The sequence below is a fragment of the Sinocyclocheilus grahami genome, unplaced genomic scaffold, assembly GCF_001515645.1.
Source record: "Sinocyclocheilus grahami isolate Dianchi unplaced genomic scaffold, SAMN03320097.WGS_v1.1 scaffold479.1, whole genome shotgun sequence".
In the NCBI taxonomy this organism is placed as follows: Eukaryota; Metazoa; Chordata; class Actinopteri; order Cypriniformes; family Cyprinidae; genus Sinocyclocheilus; species Sinocyclocheilus grahami.
Genome location: NW_015505658.1, coordinates 409,042 through 434,546, shown reverse-complemented (window position 1 = coordinate 434,546; position 25,505 = coordinate 409,042). Strand labels below are relative to the sequence as shown.

Sequence of the window (25,505 nt, the reverse complement as noted above, 5' to 3'; positions counted from 1 at the left end):
CCCTTACCCCTAACCATAGCCCATAACAAAGACATCTCAAACAATGTCATCTTTGCATTAAAAATTACATAACTGAGGGAATGACACTTAATGACAGTTGTCATAAACATGCATAAAAAAAACCTTCACATTCATGACGTGTCATGTCATGATTATGTAGGTGTCATGTCATGATTATGAAGGTGTCATGTCAGTCTTATGCACACCCCTTCAAGTAAAGTGTAACCGAATGCATAAACTTCTCATTGCAGATGTACGATGAGCTCTAAGTGTGAAATGGAAAAATCTAAACCAAGGCTGTTTAAAAAAAAAAGGGGGGTTGTTCACTGCTGCATGCAGAGAGCATGCAGCGAAATAATTATCGGCCTTGTATTGACAATATGTTGATCATCTGTAAATCCCTGAACAGCTGTAGCAAGCTCACATGAAATGATTAAAGCAGGAGTGGATGAGTACCACTATTTATGAACATGTTCCATGGTGCACAAGATCAAATTATGTCCAGGTTGTAATGCACAAACACTGGACAGGTGGGAAGAATTTTGTTTTGTACACTAACTGAAAACAGAGTCAGTAATGTTCTGCAAGTCACATCAATAACCGAACCCTTTAGTAACGGCTCTCGTCCTTGCGTAAATAGAACACTTTTTTTTACTGACTAACTCTCAATTCCTCCAGGATTTCAGGAAGTAAACAGCAGAAGAGGAAGTGCTGTCTTTAGTTCATTTACTCAAGTTGGCAGTTGGATAAGGTGTGTCATAAGTCGTGTGCTTCAATCTCTTAAATAACAGTACAAAGACCCAGAAAGCAATTTTCACTAAATTATTATTAGCAGATACAAGAATTTAAGATTTACACTCTTTCTTGTCTGTGAAAATTGGCTAAACTTTTTGGGGGAAATAAAATGTTAGAATGAGAATACCACCCCTGAAATGGCCATGGCAATCGACTAGAAATAGTTCAGCATTTCATGTTTTTACTGGCAATTAAAAAAGAGACTAGCCCTTTAATATATCCTGCCCCAATCTCTTGAGGATTTTTAACATTACAATTCTGTATGACCTGGGAAAATTAATTTTCACTTGAATGGAATAGGGTGAAGTTACTCACTGCTCAATGCTGGGAGACAGGTAGAGTTTTGGAAAGACTTGTGTGGCTTCAGCATCTTCAAAACTAACGGATAGAAGTGCCACATCTTCTCCTGGATCCAGTGCTGTGTCCTAAAAGAAGTATAAAAGACAATTTATATTTTAAATTATTATATTATAGACCGTATAGACAATCAGATATGTGGTTGGGAAGATTTTACCAAACAGGAGTGTGCATGCTAATGCTAAACCTATTAATTGGTTTGCATTTGCCATTCTGAGATTATCAGGATTGGGCAACAACTGTGTCTGCTTGGCTGATGAACAGACATCTAAACATCAGAAGGCACCTTTTTTTTAAAAGATAAATAAAAGGTAAAATAAATGTAAATACTGAATGTCTTATATGTTTTTGTATCATAAAAAAGGAATTATGTTGACTGTTCTTCTAGCTCAGTGGTTAACTGGTGGGCGGCGATTGTTTGATTGCAGACAACAGATCCGATGAAACATCATTCATGTGTAATATTGCACATACATCAAAGCTTAGAACAGATAAAAGTCCTGGAGATAGCTATAACACGTTTTGATATTCGCATTAGCACCACCCACGTAATAATACGTAATATGAACTGTCAAGTAATCAAATGCATAGAAAGACAACAGCAAATGGGGATTTTTTTTTTTTTAATTTTGGGTTCTGCCTTACAATGCATGAATACACCTTTAAGAATAAAGGCTCTGAGGCAAATCAATGCACTGGGAAACACTGAAGGCCTTTAGCTAGCAGACAGACCAGCCTGGCTGGTGCTGAGCAACTTCTCATCTGAAGGTGGTGTCATTTTGGCAGGAAAAGACTACAACCAGAATTCACGCTGCATTAGCTTTAGCTTCAGCTTCAGCTACGGCCACATCTGACAGTCTTCAACTTATCACATCAAAAGGGTCCACAGGGATCTAGTTGATACTTTCTGTTCCTGTTCTGTCTGAGCCCAGTTTTCCTACAGCTAGGCCCTGTTGTACGTCATTAGCACCGTGGTGGTAACAGAGGGCTCTAATTAAATGTCTTTCAGTCGGTTTGAACTCATCCATTTGTGATAATTGCTGCCTGCCGTGTAACCTCTGCTCCCATTAGAGTGAGCCGTGTGTGTTGGATATGTGACGTTACCAGTTTGAGGGGACGTGTGCGGGATAAGCTAACGCATAACTCGGTGAGGCACATTGAGGTCTGGGGAGAAACAGCGTGCTCAGCCTTGATAAATATGAATGGGACATATTCAGCCATGGCTTGACAGTCTATTTGATGTTATAGCAAAATGGTTCTCTCATCTCTAACAAAGTTGTATTGCTCTGGCTAGTCCAATTATGAGCGCCAAAAGATTTCTGTGATACATTAGAGCAAAATACAAAATACATCACAATTAAGTAACACATTATAAGACTCAAATATTTTTGTTTCGGTTGTGTTGTTGGTAATGATGTCTTAGAGCAATGTTAAGAATCCAACAATTTGCATTGTGTACACAACTGACATGGTTTGCACCACAATGATGCATGGAATCAAGTTTGTGTAGCTGGAATACTAGCAATTTTCTGCTAGTATCTGATCTATTTTAATATGGATTATTTCGTAAGGTCAAAATACAAACCCGATTCCAAAAAAGTTGGGACACTGTACAAATTGTGAATAAAAACAGAATGCAATGATGTGGAAGTTCTGTCCCACCTTTTTTGGAATGTGTAGCTCTCATGAAATCCAAAATGAGCCAATATTTGGCATGACATTTCAAAATGTCTCACTTTCAACATTTGATATGTTATCTATATTCTATTGTGAATAAAATATAAGTTTATGAGATTTGTAAATTATTCCATTCCTTTTTTACTCACAATTTGTACAGTGTCCCAACTTTTTTGGAATTGGGTTTGTATATGCACATTAAATTTATTTTAGTTTTTCACTTTAAAGTAAAAAGGTGGAGTTATAAAGAATTGTTTCAAGTTTTCATGATTTCAAGTTGTTTCAAGAGTAGATGGAATACACTACACAACATTTAAAAACTGGATAGATCTTAAAATACTGGGCAGCATACGCTTACCGACTTTGTAATAGTCACAGAGAAAAAACTGGCCATCATAAGCCCCTTTCACAGTAATACCAGTAAACTGCCGTAAAATTAGCGGAACGACTTTACCGGTAAATTCAAAAATGCGCTGTTCACACAGGCAATAGCGTTCCATCTTTTTTCCGGTAAAGCACCAATCACACATCAGTTTTAAATTACCGGTAAATTCTGTGACATTGCATCATTAAATGGAAATTACCTGTAAACGGCAGCACCTTCTTGTTGTTTTCATTTTTGTGTCAAACGTTCACAATCACAATCAATCCAACTCTTTTGGCCAAGAGACATCGTATTAGATGACTTCAAACCGAACTACACAGTGCAGAGTAAATCATCATTGCATCAAAATTTTATGACTGGCCCAGAGCCACTGAAGTTTGAATTTCAACGGCTCTGGATTGGCCTGGAGTACACGTCTTACGTAACTGTGTTATGAACTCGTACGTGCTCATACCGGTAATTTTCATTCTGTGTTCACACACAGCAGAATTCCATCAATTTACTGGTAATGTTAATGTTAAACTTCTCATACCGGTAAATTGCTGGAACTAATTCACCAGTATTTTTAAGAAGGGCCTGTTCACACATGATCTCTTTACGGCAATTTACCAGTAAAGTCTGTATGTGTGAAAGGGGATATACTGTACACTAAACGACTGAGGATCATACACTACCACACTTTGAAGTCATTCCGATCAAAACAAACTCATGCAGAAGCGTGTGCCTTATTGCTAGGAGATGCGTGACAAATGAAAACAATATGTGTTCTAAAATCGGCTCAAAAAATCAAACATGTTTGATATCCTCCGACTGGATGGAGTCTGTGACCATCATACACTACGCGATTTTCTATTGAATCTGTCAACTCAAATCTGCAGACTGGCTCTGACATTCGGCAACTAACGTCAACCCCTCCAAAAATCATGTAGTGTATTCCAGCCTTTATCGAATATCCCGATTTCAGACACGTAACGGTAACTGATATCATCAACCTTTGGCTTGACTACATTATCAACACAATAATGTGTTAATAATGTTACTAATATTACACAAACCACGTTCCAGTTCACCATCTCAGCCAACAATCTTCTAAAAGTGAACATCCTAATGATATGAAAAGCCCCACCCTGATGATGGGGTTTGGTTACATGTTTGTGATGGTATGAAACAGGGCCTGTTTAAAACCGCATTTTGAGACTTGCTTAATACACTGCAGTTTTAACATGTGAATCTGTTTGAATGCAGGAGGAACAAAATGTCAAGCGCAAAGCTGATGGCTACCCTTGTCATCTGTGTCTTCTTGCTCTTCATCAGCCGCCATCATATGACATGGACCTGGGCTGGGGGAGGGGAGGGGGCATCTACATCCCAAGGTGTTGCTTGATTTAATCAGCTTGCATCAGTACAGCACTATGGTATGACCCATGCGTTCCCAGAGACATAATTCATTCTTGCTGATGGGCATTTGTGGGATTGTTAGGTTATGGCTGGCACAAGAAAGAGGAGATGGAGAAGATTTTTTTTTTTGTGTGTGACTGGTATTGGCATAGGAACAAACACTCTAAAGATATTTAACAATGACATGATTAAAATGAACAATGAAGCTTAATAAAATAATTAGCAATGGAAGCCTGTGCATTAAAATGATTTTTACAGCAGTTAAGAGCTGTTGTTGGTATGTCAACAAAAATATGATAAAAGACACATGAATACATTTTGAATAATAAAAATAAATAATTCTTTCAGCAAGTAAGGGGGATTTCCCAAAAGCAATTAATAGTGTGCATATAGTGTGTATAAACTGGTTTAAACAAAGCTATTTACAGCTTTGAATGCATCGTAAATCAATTTACCCATCCATAACAAATATGAGGATTCGACAACACCAACAACAAGTAGCTCCTTATTTTAATGGTATACCTTATTTTAATGACAAACAGTTAAAAATATACCCAAGCAAACAGTTATTCGCTCCTAATTTGACACCACTAGTTCAAAAGAAAGTATAGAGAAAGCAGTAATACGCAATTTAAAAGTCAATAACTTGGCAGCCTATTGTAATTTTAAATCTGTTTGAGAACACTAATGATATGAAAAGCCCCACCCTGATGATGGGGTTTGGTTACATGTTTGTGATGGTATGAAACAGGGCCTGTTTAAAACCGCATTTTGAGACTTGCTTAATACACTGCAGTTTTGAGAAAATGCTCAGCAATGGTGTTGACTGATGAATTTGCACATGGTTTGCCTTTAAGCATATTAAAAACACCAGACAGACAACGTGTCCTAACCAGACGCAATGCAATAAGATTCCAGCGACAAGCAATTTGTCTGTCCACACCAGACACGCCACAACATAATCAATCAAAATTCAGTGCCAATAATAAGCCCATGTGGATGGGTAATCTCTGCAAGCACACTGCACTTGCAACGAAATGGATAAGTACATAATCTAATAAACCTCTTTAACATTATTACAAATACATACTGAGTTGACTGATACAATCTTTTTCATAGAATACACTTGTATGTTCACACAGAGTTGACAGTTTGAACATTCTTATTACTTTCAATTTATTTTCAAGATCTGAGGTAAACTATCTGTTGTTGCTTTCAGTATGGCTATAAAGGTCATGCAAAGTGATATTCAAACTCACATTAAAGCATTTTAATCAGTAACTGAGATCACCATTGTCATAGTTTGTATACTGTTGTTGTAGCCACAATGTTGCAGAAATAGAAACTATTTCTTAAATAGAATCCCCTGTCTGAAATAGTTTTTGTTGGGAAAAACTTTGATTAACACATATGGTTAGGACACAGTGTTAAACATGAAAAAGTCAGTGTTGATTTCAATTAAAATTACAGCATCAATTTCTACTCCAGTGTGTTTATGTTTTTTCTTGCATCTGTCCTTGACGGACTGAACAAAAGAACTGGACTGGAAGTATGAACTGCAGACGATTTCCATGTCAAAGAAGGCAGAGACACAGAGCACAGTTTGAGTTCAGGTGTTTACCAGCAATAGTGAACTTTTCCGGAAAGTTTGCTTTGGCAAAATGTTTAGAACTCCAAAAATTTTATTTGGAATGACGTCACACAGTTCATTCTTTGATTTCACTTGAAGTATTTCAGGGCCTTTACATTGTATTATCTTACACTAAAGAGTATACCAATACATGTTTAATTTTGTTTTGTAAGCTGCTTTTGTGTCATAGTTTGTATACTGTTGTTGTAGCCACAATGTTGCAGAAATAGAAACTATTTCTTAAATAGAATCCCCTGTCTGAAATAGTTTTTGTTGGGAAAAACTTTGATTAACACATATGGTTAGGACACAGTGTTAAACATGAAAAAGTCAGTGTTGATTTCAATTAAAATTACAGCATCAATTTCTACTCCAGTGTGTTTATGTTTTTTCTTGCATCTGTCCTTGACGGACTGAACAAAAGAACTGGACTGGAAGTATGAACTGCAGACGATTTCCATGTCAAAGAAGGCAGAGACACAGAGCACAGTTTAAGTTCAGGTGTTTACCAGCAATAGTGAACTTTTCCGGAAAGTTTGCTTTGGCAAAATGTTTAGAACTCCAAAAATTTTATTTGGAATGACGTCACACAGTTCATTCTTTGATTTCACTTGAAGTATTTCAGGGCCTTTACATTGAAGTACACTAAAGAGTATACCAATACATGTTTAATTTTGTTTTGTAAGCTGCTTTTGACACGTGTATGTTCCCGTTTAGTTCCTGTTTTCCTTATTTGGTCCTTCCTGTTCCTGTCCTCGTTGTAAGAATTTGGTTCCAGCTGTGTTTGTTTAATTAGTTTATTTGCTCCCAGGTGTGTCCCATTGGTGTCTGTGTATTTATAGTGAGTCCTGTTCTGAGTTTCTTTGTCCGGAATTGTTTATGTCCCCTCCTTATATACTGAGCTTTTGATTATATAGATTTTCTACTTTAATTTGTTGTATTTAGAGTAGATTTAATTCAGTCACCGTAATTGAGATCTTTGTTGTTTTTGTGCCGGACAAATACTGCAATTTATTATATTATATTATATTATATTATATTATAATAATAAGTATTGAACATGTCACCATTTTTCTCAGTAAATATATTTCTAAAGGTGCTGTTGACTTGAATTTTTCACCAGATGTCGGTAACAACCCAAGTAACCCATACATACAAAGATAACAAAACAAATAAGTTCAGAAATTAAGTTGTGTGTAATAAAATAGAATGGCACAGGGGGAAAGTATTGAACACACGAAGAAAGGGAGGTGCAAAAGGCATGGAAAGCCAGGACACCAGCTGAAATCTATCAGTAATTAGAAAGCAATACTGCCCCTTTTCAGTGGAAATTAATATTAGCTGGTTCAGTCCCAACACCTACAGTACCAGGATGATGAAGATGAAACAAGGGTGAACTTTTCAGCAAGACAATGATCCCATACACAGCCAAGGAAACTCTCGATTGGTTTTTAGAGAAAGAAAATAAAGCTGCTAGAATGGCTCACCTGAATTGAACATCTTACACTAAAGAGTATACCAATACATGTTTAATTTTGTTTTGTAAGCTGCTTTTGACACGTGTATGTTCCCGTTTAGTTCCTGTTTTCCTTATTTGGTCCTTCCTGTTCCTGTCCTCGTTGTAAGAATTTGGTTCCAGCTGTGTTTGTTTAATTAGTTTATTTGCTCCCAGGTGTGTCCCATTGGTGTCTGTGTATTTATAGTGAGTCCTGTTCTGAGTTTCTTTGTCCGGAATTGTTTATGTCCCCTCCTTGTACTACCTGTGATTCCCTGAAGAGAAAATTAAACCCCTTTGTTTTGTACTCCTGGTCTCCTAGTAGCGACCAGTGACAGCTTTCTCATCAATATGCACTACTGTGAATTGGAAATACTGGTTCAGTAGATTTCAGAGACCTTTCAAATGAATGTAGCCTCAAGGGCTGATAATGGAAAGATCCAACGAATAAGCTTCACATCATTTAAGATCGCCCATGACTCACAAATTCATCAAGAAAGTTTGAGTTCACTACTCAAGATGATTTGAACAATGGTTTGAAATGTTTTACGAGCAGTATGGACCTTCTGGGGCTAGAAAACCAAATTTTCAGTGAAAAACGGGTTCATAATTCAGTCAGTAATAATATGGGGCTGCTGTTGAAAAGCATCTATTTGATGAAGCTCTGAGGGCAAACATGTGAATCTGTTTGAATGCAGGAGGAACAAAATGTCAAGCGCAAAGCTGATGGCTACCCTTGTCATCTGTGTCTTCTTGCTCTTCATCAGCCGCCATCATATGACATGGACCTGGGCTGGGGGAGGGGAGGGGGCATCTACATCCCAAGGTGTTGCTTGATTTAATCAGCTTGCATCAGTACAGCACTATGGTATGACCCATGCGTTCCCAGAGACATAATTCGAATGAATCAATGAATCAATCAATGTCGCTTTTGCTCCAGGCAAGGGATAAGTCAGCAAAAAAAGGATTGGGATATTGACTAGAGGTTGCTGAAAAAAAGAAAGAAAGTCTAAATTTAAAATAATTAAGATTCAAATTATGATTGGCAGACATACAAGTAAATGTTTCTCAAAAGCCTAATGTATAATATTTGATACATTTTAACATTATTTTTCTGAAAATGATGTATTTTTACATCTTACACTGATGCATTTTTACAATTATAAAGACATTTTACTATAACGAACTATCAGATGTCAAAAAAGTATAATAAACTTCCATATTTTAACATTAAAAATCGTATAAATACTATAAAGACAGTTTTACACATATTGTGACTATAGTCTTTTAGAAATGTTCTGTTTCCACAATAAATCTTCAGTAGGTTACAAGAACACTTATTATTCTACATATAAAGAGCATCTTTACTGTGGAAGTCTGTGCTTTGGGCAAAATGCTACTTAAATAAGAATAAAGGTGCATCATTAAAACATGCTCTTAAAGGTTCTTGGTAAAGAACTAATGAAGTGATGACTAATGAGTGTTTTGAGTGACCCTTCCTCCAGGACAGTGAGAGGGGGAGTATTGTGCACTCTGTACCTCCTGTTTAAACCAGTGAGTCAGTGTCAAGGAGTCGGGGGTAGGGAACAGGGCTCAAGGGTCTGGGGCCCCACTCTGTTTTGTTTTATGACCTCCCCTCGGGTGCTTGCCATACTGCATGATGCGACATCGTAGAGATGTGACAGCTGTCTCCAAGCCAAAAGCTGTCTAAAACCAAAACTTGAGGTGAAGTTGAATTGTTTGGCCCCACTATAGAAACAGTCAGGACTGAACTGCTCAATGTTTTCAGTTCCATCTCATATGGGGAAAGCACAGAGACCTGATTGGTCAGCTACAACCATGACCTTGATGAACAGGTGCTTTCCCATACTATTAAAAATAAAGCTTTCAAAAGGGGGATTTTGCAATGATGCCACAGAAAAACATTTTGGGATCCCCAAAGTACCCTTTCAGTGAACAGTCCTTAAAATACATTTTTTTCCTTGTGAAGAACATTTTAATAGCCAAAAGGAAATTTTTTAACCACAGCATTCAACGTTACCTTCCAAGATTCATGTAGTGGCAATTAATAACTATATTTTAGACCATAAGTCATCAACTCTTTTTCAACAATGCATGTTATTTCAAACCACCTTTACAGATTGGATTACTAAATGGTAATATGTATCAATATGCACTATATGTGCACTTCAGCTTGGATTCAATAACAAAATGGCACCAAACCTGAATGTTTAGTTGATCTTGAAGCACTGTTGAACTCCTGAAACACAGAGGAGTATTGCTGACCATGACGTGGTTGCTAATTAATTCTCCCTTGAGATCATATTCACCACTGAGAGAAACTCAATATATCCCAATGTTTGTTTGTTTGTTTAATATATTGTTATTGGTGACTACTGTTGACTATTGTAACTGACTACATTCATAACTTTAACTTGAACATGTATTAAATTACTGTTATTGACAAGATTTTAGAAAGAAAATTTCCAGCCTAGGTGTCATGCCCACTGAAGAGATGCCCAAAATATTTTCATGGCGGGAATATTTTACCTGAGGCAACAATTTGACAGCAGACCATCAGGGTAGCAGAGACATCTGTCTCAACCTATATAAACCTGACAAATGTTTCTACATTCCAAAGATACTAAAACATGTGATACTGTGTTCAAAACAGCATAACATATCACAGGAAATGCACAGATTTCCTGAGAGTGTTTCTTTATTCACTTTATCGATCTGAGTTTGTGAGAAAAATGATAATGAACAGTTAAGTGAATCTAAATGTGTGCATTTTGACGTAGTCAAACACTTTGTCCAGTGTTCTGCATGCTTGATGTCATTGCAATTAATGTCAAGCATGAAAAGTCACAGCACATTTCAGATGATAAAATATTTCGGAAAAGGTAATGAAAGCTAAAAAGAGCCAATCACTGATTAACTTAAGACATTTTAAGAGGTTGTGTGTTACATAAATAGGTGGGGAGGGTTTTTTTGGTGGATAAAGGAGGAGAATTGTGGAACATATTAACAATTTGGGCACACCCTCCAAGGTGGAGAACACAGCTGGGCTATAGTGTTTGTATCTCAGGGGTGTGTGCGTGCCTGAGCCAAATACGATTTCAAATGGGTATGGTGGCTGAGGTAACCCAGTGTCCAGAGAGCTGCTACCATTGATCATACGACTCATCTGATCAAATGATACAATAAAGAAAATAACTTTTTATTCATAGTCTAGAGTTGACGAAATACTCATGTGACAATTGTGAGCTTCATGATGAATTAATCAGGAAAAACTACAATGAAATTACAAATTTCCAACCAGAGAAGTTAGTCTTAAAGGAACACTCCACTATTTTTGAAAAAAGGCTAATTTTCCAACTCCCCTAGATTTAAACAGTTGAGTTTTACCGTTTTCGAATTCATTCAGCTGATCTCCGGGTCTGGCGGTAGCACTTTTAGCTGTAGCTTAGCATAGATCATTGAATCTGATTTGACCGTTAGCATCTCGCTCAAAAATGACCAAAAGTCTCTATATTTTCCCTATTTAAAACTTGACTCTTCTGTAGTTACATCGTGTACTAAGACCGACGAAAAATGTTTTCAGGCGCTGCGTAATATCATTGCGCCTGCAGCACCCATGGTACGGCAGCAAAGTTCCTTGATTATTATGCCGGAATGAGAGTACAGTTCCTAGACATATCGGCCAAGAAAATCGCAACTTTTTATTTTCCATCGGTCTTAGTACACGATGTAACTACAGAAGAGTCAAGTTTTAAATAGGGAAAATATAGAGACTTTTGGTCATTTTTGAGCGAGATGCTAACGGTCAAATCAGATTCAATGATCTATGCTAAGCTACAGCTAAAAGTGCTACCGCCAGACCTGGAGATCGGCTGAATGGATTCGAAAAATGGTAAAACTCAACTGTTTAGCTCTAGGGGAGTTGGAAAATGAGCCTATTTTCAAAAATAGTGGAGTGTTCCTTTAAGTTTTCCACATTCTTGTGCGCAGTCTTCCTGGTGAACATTCTAAGGTTGCTCACTTACTGACCATTAGCTCAATACTCTTTTAACAGGCTGCATGATTTGTGGCTTTTGAAGGGTTAAAACAAACCGTAAATCCCTAAGAATATATTAGTCATTTTTATACACATAAACGAACATTTCACTCTATCTCTTTCGCTCTCTCTCTCTCTCTCTCTCTCTCTCTCTCTCTCACACACACACACACACACACACACACACACACACACAAACAAACATGATATCTGTTGTCTGTTTATCCCTTGATGTATAGACTCCCTATGAGAACAGCTGGCCAATGTGAAATAACTTTCAATAAGGGCTTAGTCACTCTGTGTCTGCACTCATGAAAGGATGCTGAACGGGAAGCTGATGATTTAGAAGGAGACAATGTGTGTGGGCATTAGCAGACAATCACACACACACACACACACACACACACACACACACACACACACACACACACACACAAACAAACATGATATCTGTTGTCTGGTTATCCCTTGATGTATATGGAAAATGACTCCCTAACTGTTGAATCCATAAATCACAAGTCAGTTTGTTTCATTACTAACATGTATAACAGATGCTGACTGGTCAATACAAATAGAGATTAAAATACATGATATAACAGACATGATGTGACACACCATCTTCTGGTAGAAGGATGGTATGCAATTAATTTACTAAATAGAAAAAAAAGTTCTTTTTTAAAAAATATATATATATTAAGTGTTTACAAGCAACAAAGTCACCGAAGGCCACACTAAACAAAGTATATAGTTTTACTTTGGGTCGTACCTAGTAACAGTCTTAGACATATTCACCAAATAGCATAGCCTCTATCATTGGAATATGAAAAGCATGGCTGGCTAACAGACTATTTCCAGTGCTTGAATATTGGAACTTCATAATCTAAAGCAAGCTTCTTGTCATCCCACATCTTTCACTATTATTTGAGATCTCTTCAGGTAGTGCCGGAAAACAAAATTTGTTTCCAGTGCCATCGTATTGCAGTAGAAATTGAAAATAATAAGAAAAAAAAATAGGAGTTTACAGAGACCTTTAAGTCTTTTGGATATGGAACAAAGCAAAGAACAGAGAATGGCTTCCGTGAGTTAAACTGAGAATGAAATGACTTCAGGTAGCTATACAGGGAGTCAAATGAAAACAGAAAACATATAGAGGGAAAGTGTACACCCACTCTCCAAAACACACAAGCAGTTTGAAAAGGGAGCAGTGCCTGGAAATGGCAGCAGTGTGTGACTCACAGAGGACAATCAACAGCTGCTTGATATTGATCCATGAGTTGTGGTCTATGTTGAAAACATGTAGCGGCATACGCTTCTCCACTTTTTCTAAACACACACAAACTGTGACCCAGGTTCATCGATTACTGGAATCAGGGGAAAAACTGTTATACCGCAATGATGAGGTATAACAGCATAGAGACAGACCACTCTAAAGACTTATATATGAGACACTATGTATGTCTTATATATCTTTACATTAAAAAATATTCTGCAAAATCAATGAATTGAGTAAATGTAATTAAAACATTTAAGTAGATCTAAATAACTACACTTGGTACCACAACAGATTAAAAGGTAACTCAAATATTTGATTTACAAAGTCCTCATATCTTTGACCTAACACCAGGCTCTACTCTTCACCAAGATAGCAACATAACAGAAAACCCTCAGCATAAAACAGAACATTAAACACTAATAGATAATCTATTGCAAAAACAAGCAGAATATCATGATTAAAGACTAGGGAATATTGATATGGAATAATTATTGTAATAAAAAAAACTGTATAATTTCTCCATTCTCTAATATTTTGAATGAAATTGAACAAAAATAATATAATCTGTCAGTCAAATACAAGTTTCTTCTGGTGAAAAAAAACCTAAATAATAAATGCAAATTTTAGACAATTAAAATGGGCATGTTTAATTTGTAATTTAGAGATTCTTTTTAAAGTAGTTATTTATTATTGTGATATTTACAAAGCCACTGAATTATTTTTTAAAGTGCACTTGCCTAGTCGCCTCTTCTGAATGAACTTGACCTTGTCTACAAATACAGTTATGGCCTGATTTGAGTCATTAAAGCTCATTTCATGATGCCACCGTTTGCCAACGTTTTTTTTTTCCCTCATTCAAGTAGATAGCAGGTGTTCTTGCATGAATGCAAAGAGGCTGCTGGGCAGACTGACATGCTTTAAGCTTTTTATAAATGTAGACCCCTCATTGATGCACACACATTACAGATCAAACTGAGATTTGGCACTAAGATTGGTAATTGATGAACTGTTCTGAAAAGCATAATAAAGAAACATATACAAAATATCGATCAGAGATGTATACTGGGCAAATATGAATTAATTATAATTGTGTAACGCAAAAAATATAAAGGCAGTGTAAAGAGGTCAACAACAATGATTGACACTACTGTTTCATCTGTTTCTCGCTGCATAACTTTCATATACTTTTTTTTAAAACAGGTATCATGCCGTATCCTATAAACTATATACGCTGTAAGAGAAACACTTTTTCCATTTCAAACAAAGTTGATGTTTCTCCAGTAGGCGATGTTTAGCATATCTATGAGTGAAATGTTAGCTCAATATGCCTTTACAGTTAGTAAGTAAAACCATTGTAAAGTTTGCAGGAGTGTTTACACAATGACTCCAAAGCTAACAAGGCATTAAAGGTACATTGAAACATAAAGGTATTAAATCCCATAAAGGTATTAAGTTCCCACACTTCACTAGCCATCTCGCTCCTGATGATGCCACCCATCTCTGGAGAGGCAAAACAGTAGTCGGCATTCATTACACAGTATGATGCATCCACAAAGATGACTTGTCATCAATGCGTATCATATGTTGCCAGAAGAAAGTCATAAGCTTTGCACTTGGGGCGTGCAGTCGTGATAGCGGCGTGGTGATGTCCTCATTTTTTGCGCTTGTTTGATCCTGTCTGAGAAGTGTCAACACACCAGGGTGCTCATGATGTCAATGTGAGTAATTGCTATCTCATCAGTGAAGAGATGGCAAGGGGCACGTGACGTAAAGTTTGGTCATACTCATTCTAGCACCTGAGAGCATGACTTGGCCACCACGATCATATTAAGAAACACTATTTAGGAGGGGTCCCGTCATATTTTAACTGGAACAAATACACACAGACAAATGAGAAACAGATGCATCAACTTTGCATCAAAAATAATCCAGCTGAGCACAACACAAATTAACAAAACCCATTCCAGTAATTCACATAAAAATGCAAGCTGTCCTACAATAAAATCACTTGAATTAATAATAATAAAAACAATCCATTCCTAAAATACATGTTGTAATTCTCAGAATGGAACAAAGGAAATAAAACCGAGCAAGAGCATGACACAGAAATGTATCACAGAACAATGATTAAAACAACTTTCTATTTTTAGCAACACTACTAATAATAGATCAGCTGTTGTTATAACTATCGTGAAAGATAGACATAAGAACGTGAAAATCGACATAACAATGAAGACAAACAACAATCTGTCAATTTGTCCAAGAGTCCTCTTTAAAAGAAGCCAACTCTGATACACTTTATGGTTGAAAAGGGAAACAATTTTTCTTTCGACATTCACATCACCCCTGGCCTTAAAAGTGGGATCAGACATAATTTTGTAATATCAATTTTATAAATTTTTTTGGGGCCATTCACAGAATGAGTTGAGAATGTCTCTGATATTTTTTAATGCAGATTAAACAATAAAAAAAGAGGTTGTATATTATATTGTATAAAAATATTATATACATCAGTAAATGTCATGTGATCATAACAACCACAGAATGCATATGCACAACTGACAAACAGATTGCACTGAAAATGATTTTTCCCACATTTACACACATGCATAACCTATTAAAATAAGGTCATTCACCATGGTATGACTTCATGATCAGAAGATGATCTTTAGTGATACAGGATCATGTGATGAGACTATTTAAATCATTTTCTATTTTCTGGTTGAAGTGCAGTATCTTGACTTCAGCAACATTAATCTTACATGGAGCTCACACTGACACATAGATTAAAAAAATGTGTGTCATTAAATTTAGGAAGCCTTTTCCACACCTGCTTATGGTGGGGACAGCAAAGCCTCACTGAGTGAGAAGCAGATTAATCTTTCACAATTTTAGACCTGATTTATGATTTTCTAATGACGTTACTGGCCAACTAGAAAGTCACAAAAGCTATTTATTTTAGTGTGGGAAAAAAAACATGCAAAAATATGCAAAATAGGGAATTATGTTGAATTAAAGGGGTCATATGATGCTGCTAAAAATAACATTATTTTGTGTATTTGGTGTAATGAAATGTGTTTATGCGGTTTAAGGTTAAAAAAACACATTATTTTCCACATACTGTACATTATTGTTTCTCCTCTATGCCCCGCCTTTCTGAAACACGTCGATTTTTACAAAGCTGCTGTGATTGGCCAGCTATCCAGTGCGTTGTGATTGGCCGAATACCTCAAGCGTGTGATGGAAATGTTACCATATTTGTTATGTTATGACAATGTTATGTTTTGTTATGTAATGTTACCATAAATGTTACCCTTACCATATTGTGATGCCGCTTTCCTCAGCGACCAGCATGGATCAGCTCCAGGCATGACGAAGCGATATTGTCCTCTTTTGGAAGGCCAAACAAAGTAGTTTCGCTTTCACAACGAAGCACACTGCGTCTTCACGACATGGCGGCAGCGGCAACAATACTACAGCGAGAAGAAAAGTTACGCCTTTTTTCATTATGCAAATCTTCCCACATTAGTGACATAGATATGTGGAGGCGTGTTAGAACGAGCCGTTTTAGGTAGGTGTGGCTGACTCTTAACTTTTATAAAGAATATCTCTTTGGATTTGAGACTTTAGTCTTTGCAACTTTACAGATCTTCTTTATGGACCAAGAGCTTGTAACACTCCAAAGAGAAAGGAAAAATTTTAATTGCATCATATGACCCCTTTAAGGACATGAATTAACATTTGATGTTGTGTCCAATTGCCTGAGGGATTTTCTGAAAATAAAAAGGACATAATAAAGAATAATAAATACACAGCCATATACACACAGGAAAAACACAATATATATTCAGCTGATCAAGGATTTCATCAGGGCGGCTCATAGGTTCTTTAAGATCAATTAGATCAACTGTAATATTTTTCAGGGTTAGGCTTTGTCCACCCTTCTTTAATACTTTCCATTCAGAATTCCTCCCTTGTCAAGAAAAAAAAAAAGAAGCTCATTGTACCTATTTAAAACTGTCCTTTAAACCAGCAATAATCTCGTAACCATAAGAGGGTGTGTTTCCTGCTTATCTACATACCGCACCATTTTTTGATGATTTAAAGTCTTTGTGCTATTATGTTTGAGTGTGCGTGTGTTGCAAAGCATCCCACTGCTATAAAAAAAAACTAATAAATAATAGACAAAAATAATTTCTTAAATATCTCAGTTTCATACTGAAAAGGAATAGTTCAACCAAAAATGTAAAGTTTTCTTCTGCGGAACACAACAGGACCAACAAAGTTACAAATAGTCACACGGACTATGTACTGTTTTCTAAGTTCTTTAAATTGACTATAATTAAAATTGTTATGCACTGAGAATCAACCCACTGCCATAGCCCTCAAATGTCATTTAGATGTACACATATTTTGAATGGCATAGAGACGTGCTATATTTCACATTCATGATGCCTAAAACCTATGGTTTTTGTGAGTCTTGTAACCATTCATGACATATTTGAACATGCAGACTGGCGGGATGAGATGCCCCCTTATGAACAGAGTGTAATAACTGATAAATTGTGACACATTTATAAACGACTGCAGCATAACAGTGAAAATCATGAAAGGGACCGTCTTGTCAAGAAGACCCTTGTGATAAACCTATTCTAAATGATCTGATTTTGAAAGATTATGTAAAATGTATTGGTTTTCATTTTTAATGAATTGTTTATTAAGTCTCATTAATGCAAAATGCAACTGATTAACTGAATTATACATTCTAAATAATTTATTATTGTATGTACTGTAAATAAATGCATTTTCACATTGTAGTTCGATAATTGAATAACAACAACAAATCACGTGACAACCCCAGTCAAAGATACATATCAGGAATCATACATACGGTCTACCTTTATTTTGAATTCAAGCGATGCTATAATAGCAATAACCTATGAATTCATGATTCAATGATTCCACTCAACTGGTCATGAATGAAGATGTTTGAAATGTGTATCTATTTCAAGTAATAATAACTAAAATAATTAAATGATGCCTTTGATGTACTATTTAAATAAATAATAATACATTAAAGGTGTGTGGGTGCCTTTTCTCTATCTACTAAATATTCGCTAAACATTTTCCATTCCTGTTCCATGCAAGAAGGAAAGTCACACAGGTTTTGAATGACTTAAGGTTGACCTTTAACCTGGTTTTACCCTAAACTACATCCCTAATTTGTAATTTTCTTTAGAACCAGAAAAGGTATGATCAGAATCTGAGGGCGTGTTTTCTGTCATTGAAAGTGTAACATGATGCAATACAGCATTAATTCCAGAGTAACTTCCTGTTTCATGATTTCCCCTGTTTCAAATGATGACACTGGTTTAACTACATGCCTAAGAGTGCAAAGTGATTGCCTGTCCTCTGAATTAAAAAATAAGCAGCATAATCACAGAAGAATGACCTAATGCTCAGACAAGAGGCACATTTTCCCTGATCTTGGACATTTGATGCAGCTATAGAGATGTCTTCCTCCCAACCCTGTGCTTACAGTAAATTACTGTCGTGTTTCCATTTCCCACATGACTATGGTGTACAGGTCTCTCTTTCCAGTATCTTATCGCTAACAGCTTACATGGCACCTCTACAGCTCTGCTGTTTTCTTGTCACAGATTTCCTGTGGTTTATTCAAAGCAGTCTCAGCTTCGAAAAAGATCCCCTTTCCTCCTCACAGATTTGGTGTTTTTCTAAGTACCGCTAAGTCTTTCTCTTGTCTTGTATGTGTGTGCGCATGTCGGGTTCACGCAGAGAGTGCTGTGTGAGCCTACCCCTCCGCTGTGCCCTCTGTTCAGTCAGTCGTTGCTTCTCGGATTAATTAACCTTGATTAATTAATCTAATTAGTTAACACGTTGCGCAAATGAAACAACTGTTAGCTCAAACACAAAGAGGGAAGGAAGACAAATGGTACAAAAAATAAGCATTTGCTGTAATTGCTTATGGCAATAACAGTTGTGAAGGTCAAGATTCCCTCTGTTCTGTCAGTAAATTTGCTTTTGGGTATAGCAGAGGATTCAACAAACATCAAGACCTAGGCAGACTTTCTTAGAGACTCAGGGCAACATTTTAAAATTGGTCTGAGTTAGTTCCGTGCGGCTGGTTAACATCTGACAGAGTAGCATCTATGGAACTATATGAAACACTCTGCATATTTTCACACAATTCCTTCACAACTTGCTTATACTTTCTGTCATGTTAGCATCTATTCCACAGAACCGATCCCCTTTTTCCCCCTAAAATCTTTACAGAAATGCAAAAAAAATTAGTTTCATTAATAGTTTCATAGTGCTACAAAAGTAAAACAGAAAGAAAATGGATTACATGGAATATGTTGCTGTAGAATTCCACAAAATACCACAAAGTTTAAAACATCCCTGCACCATATTTGTAAATAAAAAATGTAAACATTTTTGGGCTAGTTGTTCAGGCTTGGCTCATAAAGCGATCAAGTTTATGGAATCATTAAAGTGGGTAGGTATGGGTCGTGATATTTTGGTCTTATTTTCAATATAAAATATTTGGATTTATTTCAGTTTATTATGGGCTTGTTCTTTTTAGCTATTTTTTTCTAGCAAGATCTGGCAACAATAAGGAGTCAAGGTTCGAAATAAGCACAAAAAGATGAACTGACAATCTAATTTAGCTGCAGTGTGTACATGGCCTTTGAGCTCTTTTATCATGACTTGTACATGTGTGCTCCTCATTGCAATGCTCTACCAGGTGACCTACCGAGTAAGCTTACTATGTTAGAAGAGCAGGACTTTGGACCACTGGGCAACAGTCCAGTTCTTCTTCTCCTTAGTCCAGGTAAGATGCCTCTGACGTTGTCTGTGGTTCAGGAGTGACTTAACAAGAGGAATACGACACCTGTAGCCAAATTCCTTGACATGTCTGTGTGTGGTGGCTCTTGATGCCTTGACCCTAGCCTCAGTCCATTCCTTGTGAAGTTCACTCAAATTCTTGAATCGCTTTTGCTTGACAATCCTCATAAGGCTGCGGTTCTCTCTGTTGGTTGTGCATCTTTTTCTTCCACACTTTTTCCTTCCACTCAACTTTCTGTTCACATGTTTGGATACAGCACTCTGTGAACAGCCAGCTTCTTTGGCAATGAATGTTTGTGGCTTACCCTCCTTGTGAAGGGTGTCATTGATTGTCTTCTGGACAACTGTCAGATCAGCAGTCTTCCCCATGATTGTGTAGCCTAGTGAACCAAACTGAGAGACCATTTTGAAGGCTCAGGAAACCTTTGCAGGTGTTTTGAGTTGATTAGCTGATTGGCATGTCACCATATTCTAATTTGTTGAGATAGTGAATTGGTGGGTTTTTGTAAAATGTGAGCCAAAATCATCACAATTAAAAGAACCAAAGACTTAAACTACTTCAGTCTGTGTGCATTGAATTTATTTAATACACGAGTTTCACAATTTGAGTTTAATTACTGAAATAAATGAACTTTTCCATGACATTCTAATTTATTGAGATGCACCTGTATATGGGGGTGGTTATGTGATGCAAACACCAAAATGTACTAGTTTACAAATCATGCATTTTGGTCAAAGTATTTTGAAGTCATCATATAGTATTGTGCAAATAACTGTTTGAAAACAAGTCTTTATTAATTACTAATCGGCCTGTAATCATTATATGAAATGAAACTTGTTGGAATGAAAGTTGTTTGTGTTTTACTGCCAAAAGTGTTCATTTCAACTTTTTGAAGATTTGCAAAAATGTAGGTAGATGCATGCTTTTTTTAAACTTGTGTTGTTACAAACTATCTTTTAAGATATCCCTATTACCATGCTATGATGTTTTTATCAAGTAAGATTTTGGGGACATTATGTCAGACAACAACATTGCATCAGGTGCACATGTTTACAAGCTCTGTGATCAGCAAAGACTATGCTTCTCTATGCATCCCTCCCACAGACAGCAGCAGGTGCCCGACATCCACCCTCCAGATGGCTGCAATATCTACACTACTTCAAACAGGATGCCACCCACCATTTGGAGAGTTTGGGAGCACCATTCTTCCCTAGGGGCTATAACAGAATGGATGGGCCTTCATTAGCTGATGCAGCCCTTTACAGTGATAATAGCGAGTTTACACGCTAAGACCAGAGATTCAGCTGTGTCTGCTTGTATTTGTGGGGGGCTGAAGTCTGTGAATTTCAAGTTCAGAGCCACATGGAGACAGAATGCGGGCAGGTCTCTTTTTGATGTTTCATGCAGTTTTTAATCACTCTCTCACTCACTGCCTATTCAAAGCAGCATGGCAGCCAGATGTTTATCCAAAATATACATGTGATAGCATCTTACCATAATGCCCTCTTAATGACAATCACATGCAAACTATTGGTTTAGTGATGCCTGCTAAGGCAAGTGTAGGCTTTCATATTGTTTATACTAAGGTTTAACCCTAAGTATTAAGATCCGCACGCATCTAATGGACAATTTAATAAGTGGAAGAAAAAAAAAACAGCTTTCAATGAAGGATGGACTCAGGTAAAACCTAGACACCATGCATAGAATCTCATAAGGTGGAATCCTTTGACTACAAATGACCTAGCAATCGAATAGCAATGTGTTATAACCACCAAGAACACTTGCATTATGTGAGCAAACACACATACCAGTCAAAAGTTTGGAGTAATTATGCATTTATTTAATCAAAAATACAGCAAAAACAGCAATACTGTGAAATTTCAGAAGCCATTACTCCAGTCTTCAGTGTCACATGATCCTTAAGAAATCATTCTAGTTCTATTATAATAATAATCACTAATATTTAGTGCTAAAGAAACATCTATCATTCAGACACTACCATTGAAATGTTTAGGGTACGTACAATTTAAATATAAATAAATAAAGAACAAGAAGAAAAGAAGAAATGTATTCAAGGACACATTCAGTTGATAAAAAATGACAGTACACATTTATAATGTTACTAAAAATATATTTCTAATAAATGTTGTTTATCAAGCACTGTTTCATAATAACAAAACCATTATTTATGACTGAGCACTAATAATAATTGAGCAGGAAATGAGCAAATTAGAATGATTTCTGAAGGATCATGTGCACTGAAGACTGAGGTAATGTTTCAGCTCAGCAGAAAAACTCAGCTTTACCACCACAGGAATAAATCACATTTTTAAAAATCAATTAAAATAGAAAACACATCCTTTAAATTATAATAATATTTCACAGTATTATTGTTTTTATGGTATTTTTTTTTATCAAACTAACGCATCCCTGGTGAGCAAAAAAAGACTTAAAAAAAAAGACTTAAAAAAAAAATTGGTAGTGTACCAAACAGGTTTAATAAGTAAAATTATGGGCACTTTGTTGTATCTTATAATGGGGATATAAAAATTGCCTGAACAAGCAAGCATTAAGTATGGGATTAAAGCAAAACCTTTTACAGGGCAAGTGTCTAATGGGTGTGTACTGGGTCCAGTGGTCTGACTTGGGTTATTATGTCCAAAAGGTTTAATTAAGTGTGATTACTGTCATGGAATTATGAGACAATACACATGACAAAGCAAATGAGACAATATCAACAAATATGCTGGATTAAGTTAAATTAAAAGATTAACTTTAACACCTAGTAATAATGCATCGCTTATGTATGACCTGGCTTTAATACTGTAGTAATCAATATACTGTAGTAGATAGAAATAGTCAATATTTATGAAGGCGACTGAGTGTAATCACAATAATCACAGCCTATTAAAACATTAATAGCATATATATAAAGGTGTGGATAATGCATCTAGATCCCTGTAATGACACAAAAGTATCCTTAATTTTAAACGTATGATCACCTGGCACTTAACTCGTTCTTTACTGTGATGGCTAGCAGCCAACACGTCCACACATTTCTATGATTTTGCAACCACAAACGGCCGCTTGTGTGTCACACCGGATGTGTAAATGTGGAGTCAGCAAAAATGCTGTTCCTTTCCTGTATTACGGGTAAAGTTTTTGGCATCCCACCCAAGGTTGGACCTTTCTATGTACTAAAACACAGAAACTATTTCAATATCTGCAGAAAATTATACAACAATAAATCAATAAAAGCAGTAACGGAGTAATAGTTCACTCAAGTATAATATTTCTGATGTAATATATTCACCCGCATCAATTTGTTCACCTTTGTGTGTTTTTCATGAAACAAAAAAGAGAATATTTAGCAAAAGGTCCTGGCTGCTCTTTTATATATTACATATTTGTCTTAAGAAGCCAACATTACACTGAATGGGTGAAAATGTTTCTTTTATGCCAAAAATCATTAGGATATTAAGTAAAGATCATGAACCATGAACATATTTTGTAAAGTTCCTACCGTAAATATATCAAAACTTATTTTTTGATTAGTAACATGCATTGCTAAGGACTTCATTTGGACAACTTTAAAGGGAATTTTCTCAATATTTAGATTTTTTTTGCACCCTCAGATTCCAGATTTTCAAATAGTTGTATCTCGGCCAAATATTGTTATATCCTAACAATACATCAATTGAAAGCTTATTTATTCAGCTTTCAGATGATGTATAAATCTCAATTGAAAAAAAACTAACCCTTGTGAATTTTGTGGTCCAGGGTCACATATAACAATAGCATGGACTGGTAGGGTTGGGTACCGAAAACCCGGTGCCGTACCTATGTAACCGGCATGTACTAGAACCGAATCAAAACGCAGATTTCGGTGCCTCTTAAATGCCTGAGTGATCGATTGAAATATTTGTCCTGGTTCTCGGAAATGGAAACTGTAAGAAGCATGGGTGCTGCTAGGCAATTTTTAGCGGGGCTATAGCGATTAGCTTCATAAACTGTACACAAATTCGTGATCGAATTTGACTTGATTCAAATGAAAACGGCGGCAGACTTCGTCTCCTCCCCATCTTTCAGTGTGCTCTTCAATCCAGCGCGAGCGGACTCAAACAGAAACAGAGGACACAAGGTGTGTGTTTATCGATAGATTGTTATAATATCTGTATCTGTGCAGTTCTTTGTCATAAATACAGTTTACAAAAGGTCACAAGGGAGCAATTGGTTTCCCATCTGATTCTACTGTAAAGTTTTCGCTGCTTTCACCCCTCATCACACCACAGCTGTTTCCTCCAGCGAAAATATAGCCCATACTTTATAAAACGATCATGTTACTATTTTTATGTGAAATTGAATATAAAACATATTACAGTGCATGTGGCATACCATACAGTCATTCACAGAACTGATTAAATACAGTGACAGACAGCATTCAGTCAATTTACTCATTTTAACTAAATATCAGAGTGACTGACAGAGATACAGTAGAAACATTATGTGTGGTTCTGTATTAAATAATGTGTTAATGTGTTATTATATTAAATAATAATGTATGTGTGTGTTTAGGGTTGGTTGTATTTTGAAGCACCACATAATTGAACTAATTGCCCCAAGGGGATTAATAAAGCTATAAACTAAACTAAATAACTTCATGGGCCAAAATCTTTACATATTTACTTGGCTCCCATGCCAACAGACTGCTCAGATCCATTGTCTTTCCAACCAATTTGACTCTTGTTTGTGAACTTCTCCTTTGACATTTTATTTTGATCCTCAGGCCCAGCCCAACCTATAATTTGGCCTTTTAAACAGCAGCCTGATTGTTTGTCGGAGTGATGGGCTTAGCTGCTCTTTTCAGTTCTTCATCGCCTGTTGCATTAAAGATCTTCAAACCAGCAATTATCTTTCTTTTTTCCCCACTTGTTTAGTTTTTTTTACTCGTCACACTCTGAATAAAAGTGATGCTAATGTCAGGGGTATCTCAGCTAAACATGAAGCAGTGGCATTCTCAAAGGTTCACGGGCTTCTGCTGAGTTTTTGCACAGATTTTGTTAGCTTTATTGCTATAAAAAGGCACAGGTGAACATTATGAATGTCAAGGGAAAGAAAAAGCAAGTCACTATTTGACGCACATTATGCCAAAGATTGTATACATTAAAGTGAGTGAGCTGGATTTTTACATATTTTAAAGAAAATAGAAGTCATACATGCCCATGCAAAAATCTTGCAAAGGTTTGTGGGTGTTTTTGCATGTTTCTTTGCATGTTGCTTGGATGTTCTCTCCTAATTGCTATGACATTCTGGTCCTTCCCTACTTCCCTAAATTTACTAACTCACACACACACAAATATTCATTATATACGTATATAAATATATAAGATAGATAATGTTAGATAATATAGATAAAGCTAGAAAAAAAGCTATCAAAGCAAGAAACCTTGGAGTTGTGATTGATGATAAGCTGAATTTCTCAGACCACATTGCTAAAACTGCCCGGTCCTGCAGATTTGCTTTATACAACATTAGGAAGATCAGGCCCTTTCTTTCAGAACATGCAACAC

At 36.4% G+C, this 25,505-nt stretch overlaps 1 protein-coding gene across 1 annotated transcript in view; it reads right to left on the bottom strand.

The window, feature by feature from the left end:
* Nucleotides 1–25,505, bottom strand: part of babam2 (BRISC and BRCA1 A complex member 2) — an 89,509-nt gene that overhangs the window by 14,798 nt on the left and 49,206 nt on the right. The window contains exon 7 of the mRNA XM_016236045.1: nucleotides 1,111–1,220. Within this exon, the coding sequence (XP_016091531.1) occupies nucleotides 1,111–1,220 (110 nt within the window). The remainder of the gene's footprint in view (nucleotides 1–1,110; nucleotides 1,221–25,505) is intronic.